Here is an 18,437-nt window from a genome sequence, read left to right as displayed (position 1 = left end):
TCTGCCTCACAGAAGGTCTTCATCACTAGTCTCCTGGTTTGGGAACTTGGGCTACTTGCACAATTGGGGGATGTGCCTAGAACATCACAATCCCTAACCTGATTGCTGGGGATGAATGGGCTGAGAGGCCAGGGAAGAATTGTTTTATCTTCTGAAAGTACACCAAATCTCATTAGGGAATTTGTTCACGGTACTTCCTTTCAAAGCATATTGATCTGATCATCTGAGGATCTTAAAGGCTAATGAATATGAAGAAGAGATTTGAAGAGTCTCAGAACTGAGTGGTACTCTGGAGATCATCTACTCAGATCACCAGCACTTGGTGTGACAGATGAGGCCATTGACCTTGTGTAAGTCACTTTAGGAAGGGTTAACAATTCATTCACTTATTTATTTTTTCATCAAATATTTACTGGCCATTTACTAGAAGTCTGCCCAGACTTGTACCTGATGGTGAAAACATGTCGTTTGATTGGTCCTGTTTGAGTAGCTTTCAATGAGCTTCCCCTTTATTATAGATTCTGACAGCTGGTTTTACAAGGGCCCTGGGGGAATTGATACGTAGGATCTTCAGCCAGTGCAAATAGATTTTCTATGTGAGGTCACCAACTTCTGAGCTGGTGGGCTAATTAATTTAGCTCTATTTGGCTTTACCTGATACATATATTGTTGAAAAGTTATTTTTAATTCAATTTTGGCAAATGAAAAACTTAATTCAAACCACTAAGGCAGCTTTTATTTAAAAAGAGACCCTGGAGCAACTCTTTCTGTAATGTGAAATATCTTGTTATTGCTGTTGGAAATTATCATCTCCTAGTTAAGGATTTTGTAAATCTGGACACTTTAGGGTTTGTTATAGTGGGTACAGCCTGGCAGATAGCACAGCAATGCTCTGAACTAGATGGAAGAGGACTCTGGCCTGGAAAGAGGAGGTCTAGGAATCTTAGACCAGCCTGTCCCAAGATACTGACATTTACTGGAGCCCCTGATTGCACGTCCTGGAGCCTGGAGTAGAGAAGGAAGCAGTGGGCAAGATGAGTGGGGTGTGCAGATGAGATTTGGAGCTCCCTCTTCTTTTCCTTAAGGTCTGGGGACTGTGTGGAATTAGAGCTCTCTTGTATGTTTTAACACAGCAGGGAGGGGAGGAAGAGGAGTGGAAAAATAGGACAGGAGTTTAGGAGAGAAGAGGGTTATTCAGATTCTTGTTATACACTAAAATCTCATTAGTTTGGGGCTTTACTATTTTTGAACTTGTAAATAACCTCGAAGAAGACAGGGCTGAAGTTTCGATTTTCATATCAAATTTCTTTCTTTTTTTTTCTTTTTAAAATATATATTGATTCCAGAGAGAGGAAGGGAGAGGGAGAGAGAGAGATAGAAACATCAGTGATGAGAGTCATTGATCGGTTGCCTCCTGCATGCCCCCCACTGGGGATAGAGACTACAACCAGGGCATGTGCCCTGACCAGGAATCGAACTGTGATCTCCTGGATCCTAGGTCTATGCTCAACCGCAGAGCCACACCCGGCCAGGCTCAATTTTTTTTCTATAGCAGCAATTTTCAGCCTTTTAAAAAATTTCATGGCACACGTAAACTGATTACTAAAATGCTGCAGCACACCAAAAAATATATTTTCTGCCCATCTGACAAAAAAATAGGTATAATTTTGATTCATTCACACCAGACAGCTGTTGTTGTGTTGGCTGTTGTCATTTTTTTATTTGACAATCTAAGGGAAAAGAGGTCAGTGCCCCTGACTAAATAGTTAGGAACTACATGTTTTAAAAATTCTTGTGGCACAGTGGTTAAAAATCACTTGTCTATGGAAATGAATAGTTTGTCTAGTGATATAGAGGAGAATATTTTAAAACTGATGTATAGGAAGACATTTCATATATGAAAATAAGCTATTTTGATGTAGAAGCATAATTTTACATAAACAATTCATGTATTAATTAAAGATGTTCCTTGTCTGTTCAGGTATTACAAGGGTATTACATTCAACTTTGCTTTCCACTTGGGAATTTTTTGTGATACAACTCTTCAGCAAGCTGAAACTTGTCCTTCTTGCATGAGGGTAAAAACAAACAAACAAACCTATGTGTTTATTTGTTATTTCTGTAATAATTTGTGTTGATCCTAATTAGTTTCTACTAGTGAGGTTTAATAGCTTTCCTGTGTTGGAAGATGAAGTCGGAGCATAAAGATCTGTAGAAATTAAGGATAGAAAATACAAAGCAATGCTTATAATTAAAACTTTCTTTTTTATAGTGTTATTTTTTCCTTTGATTGCCTACAGTTTTCTCAAAGCGAGCCTTGCAGTGGGTTACTCAGTGCCAGGTACCATGGACCAACTTGTGAAGAGAAGCAACTGATGAAAAAAAAGAGGCTCAGTGTCTTCACTTAGTGAAAAATGAAAAGGAAGAAATAGATGAAATAGTCAGAGACACTTAGGAACTTTGTTTGGGGTTAGGGTATGATGTCTGACCGTGGCGACCGGCACTCTGGGAATATATTACTTCCCTGCTTTGGTTGAGTGTGCATCTGGCTCATTTCCCTTCTCTAGGCCAGTGATCTTGATCCTGCTTGTTGTCAAAATTCCCAGCAATTTTGGATCTCTTGAAATAGTCAAGTTAGGCTTGAGGCGGCCCTGAGTGGGACTGGCCTGCCCAGCACGTTTCTCCCTCTGTAGATTGTCACATTTGTACTGCAAGGGAGTAAGCCAAGTACAGAAAGGCACTAGATGGGTATCTGTGGGCTCTGGTTCTGTCTCACTGAGCTCACACAGAGTGCCTCTCTTCTGGAGTCCATCTGTGTGATGTCCCCTGTGGTGATACACAGCTGAGATCTGAGCGTGGGCTGGCTTTCCCGGAAAGTCCTTCCGGGGTACCCAGGTGAAATAATCGGGGCACAGTGGGCTGGCCTCAAGTTTGGGATGTATGTAGCAGCTGGGTCCTCCCTTCCCACGCATCTCACCCCTGGCTGGGTTGTACTTTGCCTCCTGAGGCTACTGTTTCTCCAGTCACATGATTGTATTCCATTTAGTGTGAGCCCCATGCCTTTGCCTCCAACCCCCTAACAGTAACTCAACTAGACCCCAGAAAGGACTTTTCAACAGAGAAGTGAGATGTAAGCAGAGAACGAGCTGCTGAAGAAGGGAGTGCATTTTCTCCCCAGGAGATTGGTGTCTGCTACCCCGTTTGTTGAAGACCAATGATGGCGACTTTGAAGGGGAGGGAGAGAGAAGTGGGCAAGGGTATCACATTCAACTTTGCTTTCCACTTGGGGATTTTTTTGTGGTTTCCTTTTCCCGTTTGTAAAATGAAGACTCATAGTTGCTGTGCCACATAGAAGAAAGGCAAATAGAATTATTTGAGGCATTGTGGTCCATCTTGAAATTAGTGAACCTGTTCAGCACATATTTATTGTTTACTGTATACCAGACACTGTGCTAATACTAGAAGTACAAAAATGACTTTTAAAAAAGCCTCTGTCTTCAAGTTCATAGCAACAGGGCTATAGGTGTTGCCTCCAGGGCATGGAACTTTGTATATGTGGAGGGGGATCACTTGGACTGTCTTCTCCCTAAAAGGGACCAGGAGGGCCTCACCCTTGGTCACCCCTGTGGCCTGGCATTGTGTGGAAGTGTCTGTTGTGGACCCTATCCTGTTCCATTGGGCCAGGCTCTAGGGCCTGAACAAGCTATAGCTTTCTGGCCCATGATGGGGTTCGGAGGTAGAAGGTGGGACCCAGGGATTCAGCCACCTGGCCTCTTTCACCCTGATTTCTTCTGTTTTTTGTCCCACAGGCTCTTTTCGGAATGATGGTTTGAAAGCTTCTGATGTCCTTCCCATCCTGAAGGAAAAAGTGGCCTTCGTTTCTGGTGAGTGTCTGTGGAACTTCCCTCTGCAATGGACCCAGAGAAGTTGTGTGTGTATGTGTGTGGCACTCACTTCTTTGTGGGTTAGCGGGAGAGAAGTGGGGGTGGAATTTCTGCCCAGAGCAGCCGCCTTCTCTCTACAGAGGGAGGCAGAAAGAGAAGGGAGAGCTCCACCTGGGTGTTCTGGAGGATATTTACAATCATAGGTGGATGTCCCCCAACCTCACATCTACCTCACCCTACCCACGCTCCCAGGCCTATTGGGCCCAGCAGGAGCCACTGAAGCCCCTCGGAGAGATGTTCCAGCTGGAGGAGTCTGTCCACATCACAATTCCCAGAGGTTTGATTTGGTTAATCTCTGAGTGGATCATGGACAGGATATTAAAAATTTCTCTGTCTCCTTCTTATTTCTCCTTCCTGGCCAAGGTAACTCAACTGAGTGTATCTATTTATTTATTTTTCTGAATAATGACTTCCAAATATAGGGTGTGCCCCCAAAATGTATACACACACTTTGAATAATTATAATGGCATTGTTTATTAAAATACATTTCATTTTCACAATTGCGCTATCAGCTGGTAAACTATGTATACATTTTTGGGGGACACCCTGTATTTATTTCTGACTTCTCTCTCTAACCCATTTTGTGCACCTGGAGCTTTTAAAGTCTAAATCAGGGGTCAGCAAACTATAGCCTGTATTTTATAAATAAAATTTTATTGGATTGCAGCCATGTGAATATTTTTAGGTAGTGTATTAGTTTCCTATTGCTGCCTGTAACAAGCTGCCATAAACTTGGTGGCTTACAACAACAGAAATTTATTCTTTCATAGTTATAGAAGGCAGAAGTCCAAATCAGTTTACTAAGCTGAAATCGGTATCAGCAGGGCTGTGCTACCTCCAGAGTTTGAGGGAAGAGTTTATTTCTTGCCTCTTCCAGCTCTGGTGACTGTCAGCATTCCTTGGCTTGTGGCTGCATCATTCCCATCTCTGCCTCCATAGTCACAATGCCTTCCACAATTCTGTCTGTGTCACATCTCCCTCTGCTTCACAGTAAGGATACCTGTGACTACATTTAGGGCCACTCTGATAATCCAGGATAATCTTCCTATCTCAAGATTCTTAACTTAATTACATCTGCAAAGATTCTTTTTCCAAATAAGGTAACATTTACAAGTTCCAGGAATTAGGACCTGATATGTTTGGGGACCATTGTTCAGTCTACTACAAGTGTTGTCATTGGTTTTTTTGTCACTAAAAGAGAAGTGACAAAATAGTTCCAGCAGGGATAGATGGTGACAAACATAAAATATTTACTGTCTGGCCCTTTAAGAAAAAGGTTGGTGACTCCTGATGTAATTGAAGCCAAACTCTAAGGTGCACCAGCACCACTCTGGGTGCCAGTTCTAGGGCTTCCTACAGGCCTCCTGGATCAGAATCTTTGGCAGGGGCTGGGGGAGTGGCAATGTGAATAGCCAAAGATCACATTTAAAGAAACATGCTCAAGTGCTTAAGCCTTGTGGACTGAACTTTTGTTTCTGGATGATCCCGGTCATCTGCAAGGAGTGGCAGTGGAATCGCAGGGAAAGAGCCAGTACTGTCCCACTGTGCAGGGTTCACTGCACAGCCAGTGCTGGCCTGCCTGATGGGCGACTGCCAAGATGGAGAGAAGGGAGGAGGGGAGGAAAAACCAAGCAGGGGATGTCTCCTACTGGACCAGAGGGAAGAAGCATTAGTCTTAATGATTCAGTGTCAGGGTGGAAGGTGAGGGCAGAGTATGAGATGGGTGTATGTAAGCCTTTGTAAGGTACTGTGTGTTTTCCATGTTATTATGATTAGATAGGATTAGTAATAGTAATAATAGTAATAGTAGTAGTATTTTATTGCTGTTGCTGTTAGAAGAGGGTGACCAGGAAGCTGCCTGTCCCCATTAGTGTTAGGTGCTTGTATGTCTGTTAGATAGTGAACCCCTGTCACTGAAGATGTTGAAACACAGGCTGATCCCTTGGCAGGATCACGTGGCAGTGATTTCAGTAGGAGTGGAGGCGGAGGTAAGATGATCTCCAAAGCCTCTGTAAACTTGAATCTGAGTGCTGGGTGAGCATGAGAGAATATCTTGAGAAGTCACGGAGGCCACTGACAGCACTGGACCTCGGACTTCTGCTGCTGCCCATCACCTGGGCTTCCAGAACATGGCCCACAGTCCTCTGGGGAGCCCGATTAGATCTTTTCCTCTTCTTCTTTATGGCCTGAGCCTATTCAACCTGATGTCTTCCTTGTCCCCTGGGTGTCTTGCTAATCCTCCCATTCTCTCATGCCTAGTGCTTCCTCTACCTGCGGTGCCTTCCCCACCTTCTTCCAGTCTGAGCCTCTCTTCTCCTTTCCAAGTCAGTCCCCACTTTGCCTCCTCCAGGAGGCCTTCCTGACTTAAATGCATAGACTTTGAGCCCCATCTTGTTCCATTTCAGTTTGGTGTATATATGAACACAAACATGGTACACTTTGACATGGCGACTCTTGCTTGATTGTTCATGGTTTATTTTTTCCCTATGTGATTCAGTCGGACCTTTGGGGCAGGGCCCAGGCAGCCCTAGAGAAGAGCTTCCCAAGTATAGGGAGTTGTCCTAATGGAGCACCCAGAAGCAAGGCGCCAGGTAGACACTTCCCAGAGCAGGACCCAGGGGGCGGGGGGCGGGGTGTAGCTCATGCCCATGTTGGTCAAGCAGCCTGGGGTAAGTCTTATTCATGCACATGGGCTTAGGGAACATTGTCCTTCTGTGCCTGGGAAGTTTGCTGAAGTCACCAGGGAGATGACTGCCTGCATCTAAAAAACAAAACCAAAACCAACAAATTAAAAAAGCTCTTCCTATCCTGAGCTTTTAGAAGATAAAACACAAAAATCAGACAAAATAAAGAAACCCACAATTAAGTAATGCAGCGTAGCAGTTGCATTTCTTTCTGAGAAGAAAGCACTGTAGGAAGGTGATGAGCAAAGAAACAAAACTTTGTATTGTGCCCACCCTCCTGTGCTGGTGCCCTGGTGTGGCCAGGGTACAGGAACACTGTGCTGCCATGGGAACACACATTTGAAATAACCCAGTGCAGCCCAGCAGCTTCTGCGTGTGAGCATGTGCACGTGTGTGCGGTGGATCTATGACTGTGCCTCATGGAGCCTTTGTCTTTCCCCGGGCCCTACCCTGCTCCTTCATTCACAACCTCCCCCTTGGCCCTCTTTTCTCTCTCTGGCTTCCTTTGTGTGTTATGCCTCCCACTCACAGTACCCACTGCCCCTTTTATTCAACCTTCTTGTGCAGGGCCCCATTGCTCCCCTGTTATCTTCGTGTGCACTCACACCCTCCTTTGCGCCACCTCCTGATGTCCCTCTCTGCCAGTCTTATCTCCCGCCAGCATCCTGTGGGAGATACAGCATCACTGTTCCCAGGGAAACTCTATGCTGCTGTGGCACAGTCTTTTGTACTCTAGACCTGTGTCTCTCAGAGTGTGTTCCGTGGAACAACAGTCACATGAGGTGATCCTCAAAACAGAAAAATGGGTTCTACTCTCAGATAAGTTTGGGAAATACTGCATGTTATAGCCTCCCTCTTAGAGATCTGCCATGTTCTTTGAAGCACATATCCATTGAGCACATGAGAACATTTCCCAAACTACACAACAACCTCATTCCCTTAAAAATACCATGTTATCCATTAACATCCTGCAGAACTAGTTACATGGACCAAACTTTGGTATGATTCTTTAGATGTGTTTTTCTTGTCTTCCCCTAAAACTGCCCTGATCTGCTTGCCCTAACTGGAGCCTGAATCCCCCTGAAAAATATAAGCACCATTCTCATACACCTCAATCAGGGAAGCCTTAACTCTCCCTGCTTCCAGCCTTGCCTCCTTCCCAGCCCTGACTTTCCTGCCTCTGTGGAAGGGGATCAGTGCCATCTCTAGAACACCAATCCATCTCTTTCCTCTTTACTCTTTACATTCTTATCCTATAGCTTCTATCACCAAAGCCTTGCATGAGTAGACGTACAGCAGGTACTTGATGAGCAAGGGAATGGTGCTTCGGAATATCTGGCCACCTTCTCTATCACCTTTTCAAAACTTGGCTACTTTTGTCTCCCACCCTCTGGGGCCCATTCCCATGATGTACATTGACATTAGCAGGGGGTTCTCATTTTTCATCTCTGCTTATCTCCCTCTGTAACTTCAACACTCATATCAGTTAAGATCAAGTTCTACAGCTTTGTGGCTGCTCAGCCTCCTTGGCAACAAAGTCCTACACCTTCCTACCATGGCCATGCACATCCAAGACCTTGACCCTTGACATGTCTGTCTGTGGCCTTAGGCTCTTACGTTTGACCCTTTCTGATAATCCCCTGTCAGTTGGGAGAATATGGGTATCAGATGCTGTTCCCTCTTCTCTGGGAACTCATAATTCAGTAGGATGTCTTCTACCCTCAGTGGGCCTGCTCCACTCACTTTAGGCCTTAGCTCTATTCTGCCTTCACTCAAGTTAGAGCCTGGCATGGACACCACAGCCAGGCCTTTCCACAGAGCCCTCACTATGCCCACCTTCCCTTAAGCCCATATTGTACCCAGTTCTCTGGGACACTCGTCAACAATGACCCATTCTACCTCTCTCCCAGCACCTCAAGCCTACCTGGACCCTTGGCGGGTGATCTCATCTCCGTTTCACCTAAAGAGCTGTGCTCCCCATGCGGGCTGAACTCCTCCCTCTCCATAATTTATCTGTTTCCTCCTCCCTCGTTGAATTCTGTGAGCTGGCCACGGGGAAAGGGGCAGGACCCCTCCCGTTGTACCTGCTCTGAGGCCTTGTTCCATCCATTGCCCCCTCTTTCCAGCATAATGATTCTCTTCCTCTAGCTCTCTCCTCTTCTTCCTATACTCTCATAAGGGCCCCTCCTTTCTGAAAAATATCTGACTTGATCCTGCTGCCCCCTCTTGACTCCTTATCCATACTTCCTGAAGGGAGGGGATTGTACTACCTCAGGCTTTCTCTCCTCACCCCCCTCCCCTGCCATCTGGAACCTTCCCCAGCCGTGATTTTGTGAAACTTCTATCTCCAAGGACAGAACTGGCTCTGCCTCAGGGAGGATACTGCCAACAGTCCTCCAAACTCCTTAGTTAGCCTTTGCCAATCAGGCCAGCCTTGGCTCCCCTTGTTTCCATGGCTCTGCTCTCAACCTGCCCCTGGAAGGTCAGGAAGAAAGGTAACGGCTGTGTTTAAAATCACCCAAGTGAATCCTGGCCCAGTGGCTCAGCTGGTTGGAGCATTGTCTCATATACCAAAAGGTTGCGGGTTTGATTCCTGGTTAGGGCACATACTTAGGTTGTGGGTTCAATCCCCTGTCAGGGCACATACAGGGAGGCAACTAATTGATGTCTGTCTGTCTGTCTCTAAAAATCAATTTTTAAAAAACACAAAAAAACACTGGAGTGAAAATTTTCAGGTGAGGTCAAGGCTGGAGGGGAAGGTCAAGAGTATGGGAGAACCTCCCAGTTCTCAGGAAATCTTCCATTCAGTCCTTCTGCTTCCTTTTCTTTAGGTGGAAGGCAGTTGGGAGATGGGGACTATTTCCAAGGCAGAGGAGCCTGGGGGTGGTTATTCATACAAAGAACCAGGGTCTGTGGTGTGGAAAGCCTGGAGCTGGGGGCCCGGATTCAACTCTGCAGTGTATCTACTCAAGTCTGCCGTGATGTGGGGCTGGGGAGTGCTGAAACAGTTTTTTTCTTTTCTTAAAATCCTCACCCAAGGATATTCCTTCCATTGCTTTGCAGAGAGAGCAGAAGAGTGAAAGAGAGAGAGAAAGAGAGAGAGAGAGAGAGAGAGAGAGAGAGAGAGAGAGAGAGAGAAAGGGAGAGAGAAAGGGAGAGACACATCAATTGGCTGCCTCCCACTCTCGCCCCAACTGGGGCAGAGCCTGCAACGGAGGTACATGCCCTTGGCTGGAATTGAACCTGGGGCCCTTCAGTCCTTGGGCCAACACTAACCACTGAGCAAAAACTGTCTAGGGCCTGAAACAGTTTTCCTTCAAGCAGATGTCTCGGTGGCCCTGACTTTGCTTGGTCCTTTGCTCCTTGCAGCCTCCTTATTTTCTCTAGGGGTATTCTGGAATGGGTGGGTGTTTCTTGTCCAGCCTCCCCTGTGTCTGTGTGACTTCAGGACTCCACAGTCACAGGGAAGCATTATTCATGAACTCACACTTGGGTGGGAGCCCTTGTAGGCTCTACCTTCCCTGGACGAGATCCTTTTTCCAAGGGCTAAGCTTTAAGCTTCTTGACCAGCGTTGAGATGACCATGCCAACCTTCCTCCCACTTGCATGAGATTCCCTGTGGCCCCCGCTCTGGAGGCTGTGAGAGACTGCCGGACAAGCATGCAGGATGGGGGTCTGTGGTCACAGCTCAGAGGTTTTCTTTGTGTAATAGTTAGTGCCTGTTGCTGCGCCTTAGCTTCGTTCCCATCTAACTCTCCTAAGAAACTTGGCCCTGCTTCCTAATTATAGCACCCATTAATGAATATATTTTTAAATCAGAGTAAATAGTGAACAGGAAGTTTGGAAAAGAGAGGAAAGAAAAAGCAATCATGTGAAATCACAGCCTTCTAATAACAGCAATGCTCATCAGTTTAGTGTACTCCTTCCAGCTTTTAAAAAAACGTGATATTTAGAAAACATTTGTAATCATAGCGTGTACAGTGAATTTGTAGGGATTAAGACCTTGAGTGTCCTTGTTTCTAATAAAGATTCATGTGCTCCTCCAGTAGGAGGGACAGGTGGCACCTCAGACAGGCAGGGAGGGGTGGGTCCTTGGTTATGTAGAAAACATTTAATGTCTCTTCTATGAATCTAAAAACCTCCCAGCATTGATACCCAGTGGATGCTTTAAGGGTTTCTCACCACAGTAGTCAGTTAATCCTGAGCACTCCACCTCACAGAGCCTGCAAAGAGAAGTGAATTGGAGGTTAAATTTCCAAAGACCATAGCACTTTCAATGGCTTGTTTTCTCAATAAGAATAGTTACACCACCTTCATTATAATTTCACATCTGTAAAGAGCTTAACTTTTCAAAGTGCTTCCCCATGTTCCATCATCTCTCCTTGCAGCCACCCTGTAATGTGGTCATTTTAATTTTCATTGCATTTTGCAGATGAGGCATCAGAGAAGTCAGAAGACTCACCCAAGGTCACACGAGTTACCGCATTCAAGTCCCATGCCCCTGTCCTAAGTGGTGACCAGGTTTTTCTGGGCAACATATTCCTGCATGTTTCATTCAGCACTCAGATGAAACTCTTTTTCTTCTGCAACATACTTTCTGGCTGTTTTTCTTACACTCACTCCTCTCCCTCCCTGCAGGGGGCCGTGATAAACGAGGTGGGCCCATCCTGACCTTCCCTGCTCGCAGCAATCATGACAGAATAAGACAGGAAGACCTAAGGAAACTCGTGACCTATTTGGCCAGCGTGCCAAGGTAAGATGAAGGGGCATGGCCTCAGGGGATGGGAGAGGGGATCTGGCTGATGGAATGAGTCTCTGTCCCTGCCAGAGGCCAGGGTTGTTTCTGCCCTTGTAGTAGGTTATGATGATTCCTGGAACATCATCAGCCATTGTTCATCTCATTCCCATCATTCCCATTGTTACTTCTGAGATTCATATGAATGGAGTGGGAGCTGGAGGTGGGATCTGTGGGCAGAGGTAAAGGTCCCAGGCTAAGAGGACTGGGACAGGGCCTGGAACCGGAGAGTCTGGCCTGGGGAGGAGGGCTGGGAAGCTGCTGTTTACTTTGAGGGAATGGGAACTCTGACTGATTACACTCTGGCTTGTATATTGGATTATTTTTAAAACCTGTGGCTTGTGAATGTGTTTGTGGCTTTTGGACTTTGAGTCGAATAACTCTACTTGTACCATTCAAGAGGCAGCCTTCAGCTCAATCAAGGTCATACATTTTCAGCGGGGGTAATAGTGCCACTAAGGGGCATTGGTCCTGGGGGAAGCAAAAAATCTTGCTCTTTTTTGCATTAAGCATAGCTCTATATACAGTATGTAAACAAATATGGTATAGTTGTAGTATTAAAATTTTATTGTGTGGATGATTAGGGAAAAAAGTATAGGAAGTTATTTGGGGGGGGGTAAGGGATGATGATAATAAAATAAAAAGGTTGAGAAACACTGACTTCTGAGTGTTTCTAGGTGGTGCTGACCATAGAAGTTGGTGGAAGGAGACATGCCAAGAACATGGTATATATATTAGTTTATGTCCTTTAAGGAGGGAGAGGACAAGTCTCTGCCTAATCAGAGAATCACAGAACGTGAGAGCCAGAAGCGCCCTAGAAGTGAGAGTTGCATGTGGAGTGTCAGTGACAGAGCTTAGCCTGGGACTCAGTCCTCCTGACTGATGCCCACGCTCTCTGCATCCTCGCAGAGATGAGAACTCTGTTCTCTGTATCTTTGTGGGGCTGGACCCTGGAAAGTGTTTGTTGTGGCCAATAAGAAGTGATGCCTGGGGCTTTCCGAGTCTTCATCTTGTGCCTGTGCATTTTATGGGAGAATTAGTGCGTTACAGAGAGGAGCTATATATTCAGCACTGCCTTTGCTGGGCAATCCTGGATACTTCTTGAACATGTTGATTAAGTTCTTGAAGCCGGTGTCAGGTGAGGCAATCACTATATTTGAAAGAGCTACAGGGGAGACAGGTGTAAAGGGATTAGTGGGTGGTGATGGGCAGGTGGTAAAGGGGATTTAATAGTAGTCTTCACATGCTTGGAAGGATGTTGAACAGAACTAGGAGCCCTAAAGAGCTCCAAGCAGAAGGCTGTGAACAAACAGACATCGAATAGTATCTGTATTTTCCCCTTTATGATATCTAGTGGGGACTAGAAGAAAGACAAAAGGTTTTCAGCTCCAACAAAGAGAATTTGGATAATATTCAAAGAAGGACTTTTAAACTTTGTACATAGACTTTAAACTGAAGAATAGAATACAAGCCTCTTCTTGTACAGAAAGTATTCCCATCTGCCTTGGGGGTAAGGAGATGGGTTAAATAACCCATGATTGATCTAGGTAATTTAGCGATTTAGCCATCGAGGGGCTAAACAGTTTTAAAAGCACCTTTCCCAGGTACACTAACGGGCATAAAACCAGACATTTTTAAAGTCAATTTACAAGAAAAGTTTTCATGGGGACCCGTAATGGACTCTCGGTGCTTTTAGAGCCAGAAGAAATTGGGATCCCTGGGGATGTGAAGGGTACATTTTTTTTTTTCTTTTTGGTATGTTTATTGCATCTCTGCAGCTAATGCACGCCCATCTTTTCTTTAGAATGGAAGGTGAAAGAGTTGGAAGAACACTTTTCTTTATTCTGACTCGTTAAGCAGAGATGGGATGAAATAGATTGGAAGCAATTAAAAGGAAAAGACTTCCGCCGGGTGAAGGGGAATGAAACCCAAGAGGGGCTGAGAGGAAGGTCATGAGAAAGGAGAAACAGCACATCGTCACTGAAGGAATATACTAGATGCAGGCTCTCTTGCTTCCCAGAGCGTGGTCACAGCATCATACCCTGTGCTCCTGAGAACAGAGAAGATTCTTTACAGGTTCTGACAGGTGGGAGGCAAGAGTCCTGTTGCCGCTTTTGGTGGGAAGAATTGTTCTGGGATGCTTGCTGCCTCTCTCCTGAGGGGGCTTTGCTCACCAGGAGTGTGAGTACCTGGCAGGGTTTACCAACTAGTCATGCCCACCCCATCCCTTCCTAATTCTCCTGGCTCCAAGTTCACACATGAGGACTGTTGTAAACAAAACCTGGAGCAGAACTATTCTAGAGACAGTGAAGCTTGGTGAGGGAAACTGAAGAACTGAGTAGGTCAGACAGTATTTGCCACTTTTCTCCTTAGCTGTGGCTTTGGGAAAGAAAGGAAACTATGAAAATGAATAGTTAGATTAGGTGGGTGATACTGATGGGAAGAAATGATGTATTCTGGGTGATGGCCCAGGAGGCTAAAAAACAGGCTCCTGTGCTAGTGGAGTGTGCTCCACAGACTGGTGTGATAATCTTTAGGCAACATTTGACATTCATTTATTCATTTATGTATTCATTCTTCATTTAACAAATATTTAGAGTCTTTATATGTCAGGCAGATTGAGGATTCATAGTGAGAAGGAAGAGATATTAGAGAAAGTTAGGGAAAACCTGGGTATTTCCCTACCCAGTACCAGACCAGGAACCATAAAGGGCAGTAAAACATATGACTGAGCTGGTCACATAGGAGATGAACTGGCCAGCAGAAGACAAGCAAATAAGGACCAGGAAGTAATGAAAGAGGATCCTGGAATCTAAGGAACCATTTATCTTGATGGCCATTTGGGGGCACCATTTTAGAGTAGATGATTAAACAGATTGTGTTTAATGAATGGGCAGAAACAGTCCCACTGTCCTCTGTGAAAGTCAGGCCATGTCTGGACCACTGAATGCAACTCTGCAGCATTGAACTCAGCCAGCCCTCTTGTAAGAACTATGACCAGTTAGAGAGTATTGTCAGGGGAGCAGCACATTGAGGGATCACAAACTGTGTCTCTGCAGTTGAAGGACTGAAGGACATTTTCTGGAAGGAGTGAAAATGGAAGAAAAGTGAATCCTGACTTCAGGTGTCTAGAGAGCTGCTCTAAGGAGCAGGGAATGGGCAGGGTCTCTGTTGCATGAAGGGGTAGAAGTTAGATCCAGGCTCTGAAGTGAAGGAAGAGCCTGCCCATGGGGGAGCTGTCCAGCAGTAATGCTGCTGCCTCTGGAGAAAGTAAGCTCCCTGTCACTGAGACTGGATAACTTTCTGCTAGGGATTTGTAGGAGGAATTCCTTCCTGGGGCTGGAGGCTGATCAGATCATTTCTAAGAAGCTTTCCTGCCTTGAATTATGTGATTCTGTAATATTGGAAAAAACATACACCATAAAATCTAGGACCTCAAAACAGAGTATTACTACCCCATCAACATACACTCCCTTTCTCAGGCTCCCTAACTAAGCTAAGGCCTAGAATTTCACTTCAGATCCTGTCCACATCTTAAATCCTGCTTTCTAGTCCCCGTGGACCCCTAATGGGAGTTTTGGGACATCACCTGGGACCAAGGATCATCCTGGATGTGACAGTTTGGAACAGTCCTAGTTACTCTTTTGGGATCCATCTTAACCTGAGATGAGTCCTTTGCAGCTTCCCTTTCTTGTTCCTGATAAGTTTGAACATATGCCTTCTGGTCTTCTCCAAACTTTCTATCATTTTGTGCTGAGGAATTATAGAATACCAGGGCAGGAAGATACCTTAAAAATCTTCTAGTTCAATTTCCTAACAGCTCTTTTCACTGAATTCAACAAGTATTTATGGCTGCCTGTGATGAACCAGTGCCTGGATAGGGATCATGGTGAGTTTTCGTGTTATCTTTTCTGACTGTCATCAATCCTACGCTTATCTAGCTTTTTTGTTTTTCTGGCCTGCTATCTGCTTGCAGTTACTTGTACATGAAAGGAGTGGAAAGGAAATACTCAGATACAAGTAGCTGATGAATATCCCTAGAAATTGAGAGACAGGATAGAAAATCTAGCCCGAGAATGAATAATTGCCCAGGCAGAGCTCACAGTGTGGGTAATCTACCCACAGTGATTCTTGGAGTTGACCATATGCTTGAAATAGGAATTTCTAAGTATCTAATAAAGGAATCCTGGGTCGTTTTTAGTGCATTGAATTCCTCCTTTTCATCATCATTGTTATCCTGCTTTGTTACAATCATCTTTCTCCTGCTCCTAAGGGCACCCGTTGTTAGCGACTTGATGTATCTGCCACTTAACTGCTCTTAGCAGCGTGGCTGAGATGCTAAGTGTTCCGGCAAGGAATGCAGGTGTCATGTTGGTGAGGAAAGAAGACAAGAAATTAAGATGGGATGTTCTGCAATGCCAGTCAAACCAAGGTGCCAATATTCAGAGCTTATTATTTGGTAACATTTGCTCTTCTTCTACTGACTTCAGTCAGAGGTAGATTGGGCTTATAGCCAGCACTGTCTTTTTGCAGCATCACCAGAAAAATAGAAATAAGCAGAGAGAGAGCCAGAAAGACAGTTAAAAGATGAGGGGGTAAAAACTGCAAGGGTTTCCTCCCACTATATTCAGCATGAAAGGGCCCAAGCTATCCACACTGTCATCACTGAATGTGTTTTCTTGTAAGGGCCTGTTGAGATGTGTTGTTGGCATCCTGACCTTTGCTCTGGGATCATCCATTATGGGAGGATGCGGGGAGGAGCGATGGAAAGTCTGGAAGACAGGATCAATGAGAACACTGGCCTAAAACTTATACTTTTGAAATTATTTTGGGTTAATCCTCACCTGAGAATATTTTTTCCATTGATTTTTTAGAAAGAGTGGAAGGGAGAGGGAGAGACACACAGAGAGAAATATCGATTGGTTGCCTCCCACACACCCCCTGACTGGGGCCAGGGATCAAGCCTGCAACCGAGGTACATGCCCTTGACCAGACTTGAACCTGAGACCCTTCAGTCTGTGGGCCCACACTCTAACCCCTGAGCCAAACCTGCTAGGGCAAACTTATACCTTTTAATACCCATTTTAAATTTATTTTGTTGTTTATATATAGAGGGTTTATTATTTCTATTACAGTTCCCACATTCTACACAAATTTCTGAGAAATATCAGTTGTGAACCTATTGTTAGCTGTGCAGAACACAAGCCCTAAAGAGCAAATAGTTCTACTTTGCTGCTAAGGAACATAAAATCATAATAGTAGTGACTGTTGTGAGGGGTCATCTTCATCGGTGCCATGCACACCTTCACAGCAAAGGGAGAAGAGGCATATTAGGATGGATGGGAGACATGTGGGTTCAGATCACAGCTCCACCCCCTCTCAGTCAGGAAATGTGTGGCCATCCAACCTGGGTAATTTCAGAGAGTCTAATGAAGGGACAGTGTACAGTGATGTGGGCAGGGAACAGGGACATCAGCAAGGTCTGAATTTCCAAGTTACCCCAGATCTTGAAACAGCAGAGAGGGGAGGCAGGACTACTGGATCTGAAGGAGCAACGTGAGGAACAGTACCTAGAATATGGAGGAAGAGAGCTTGCAGCGGCTGTGGACTTTGGTGGAGAGTAGCCAGCCACTCAGGTGACTCCATGATGAGGACAAGGGAGATTCATATTCTTACTTCACTATACTCCTATTCTCTGACCTCCTGTCATTGTCATTGGCTGAATGCAACTGAACCCGAGTGACAGGGTCCACGTGGGTCAGCCTCCCAGGGCATCAGGTAGAGGGAAAAGATGGAGAATGGATTTGAAGGGGCAACTGGGAGAAATCTGGCACAGAGTGAGACCTTGGGCATATTACTCAGCATTTCTTAGTCGAGTGTTCTGACCTTTAATATGGAAAAAGAATGCCCGTCTCACAAGCATGTTGTGAAGAAATTACCTCGCGATCTCTATAGCACCAGGCACTCAGTACTTGCTACTCTCCTCCTGAAGGAGCTTAATAGTAATAATAATAATAATAGCAGCAGTAGTAGTAATAATATATATACACACATACACATATAGTAATGTTTGCTATATGTGAAGAAATAGATGTATATATAAGTTATGAAGTATAATACTAAAATGAACACCTGAGGCCCCATCCCCAACTTCATGAGCAGAATATCATCTCTGTTCTTGAAGTTACTTGTGACTCCTCCCCATCCTGATCCCCTCAACCCCCTGAAAATATTTACTATTCTGAGTTTTGTGTTTACCCTTCTTTTATTTTTTGGTATAGTTTACTGAATGTTTTCATAATTTATTATTTAGTTTTGCTTGTTTTTGAGCCTTATAAAAATGGTATTGTGTCATATGTAGTTTTCGGTGACTAACTTTTTTGAACTATTATGATATGCAACAACATGGATGAATCTTCAAACATAATTTTAAGTAGGGGAAAAGGCACTTCATGATTCCTACTTCTGGAACTGGTCTAGAAGTCATTATTATTATCTTTAACCGACATTATTGCGCTTTGATATGTATTTTGCATGCATTAACTTAATTCTCACAGCACTTTGAGATGGATATTATTATTCCCATTTTACATATGAGGAAACTAGGCTCAGAGAGGTAGGTAAATTATCTATGCACACACAGCCAGTAATTTGGATCCAGGTGGTCTGGCACCAGAACCTGAGCTTTTATCCACTGATGTGATGAGGAGGTCTGAGTGAAGAGGCAATAATAATGGACTGCAGGAGATAGATCTGGGAAGAGTAGGAAGGTAGAATCCGAAGGATGGGCAAAGGATTGGATTGGAACAGGGTGAAAGAGGGTGGTAAGGAGATGAGGGGTCAGACAGATATAATGATGGTGAGCAGTGGCTACCTGCGCACCAAACCTTCTTTCTCTAAGGTTCTCTCAACATTCTAAGTGTGAAGGTTGATGCAGTTGGGAAATGCAGGTGGTGATTACCTCAAACCTGGGCTTCTGTTGGCCAAGGTAGTGATGGTGACTGTGAATGTGT

At 44.8% G+C, this 18,437-nt stretch overlaps 1 protein-coding gene across 16 annotated transcripts in view; it reads left to right on the top strand.

The window, feature by feature from the left end:
- The window catches only part of KALRN (kalirin RhoGEF kinase), a gene marked incomplete at its 3' end in the record, with an annotated part of 571,907 nt that overhangs the window by 173,592 nt on the left and 379,878 nt on the right, over positions 1-18,437 (top strand). For all 16 annotated transcript variants that reach the window (XM_081139141.1, XM_081139136.1, XM_081139139.1 and 13 more), the window contains exons 2-3: positions 3,810-3,884; positions 11,268-11,382. In XM_081139141.1, the coding sequence (XP_080995267.1) occupies positions 3,810-3,884; positions 11,268-11,382 (190 nt within the window). The remainder of the gene's footprint in view (positions 1-3,809; positions 3,885-11,267; positions 11,383-18,437) is intronic.

The sequence above is a fragment of the Miniopterus schreibersii genome (assembly GCF_964146895.1).
Source record: "Miniopterus schreibersii genome assembly, chromosome: 5".
Taxonomy (NCBI): Eukaryota; Metazoa; Chordata; class Mammalia; order Chiroptera; family Miniopteridae; genus Miniopterus; species Miniopterus schreibersii.
This window is presented reverse-complemented; position numbering and strand designations above follow the sequence as displayed.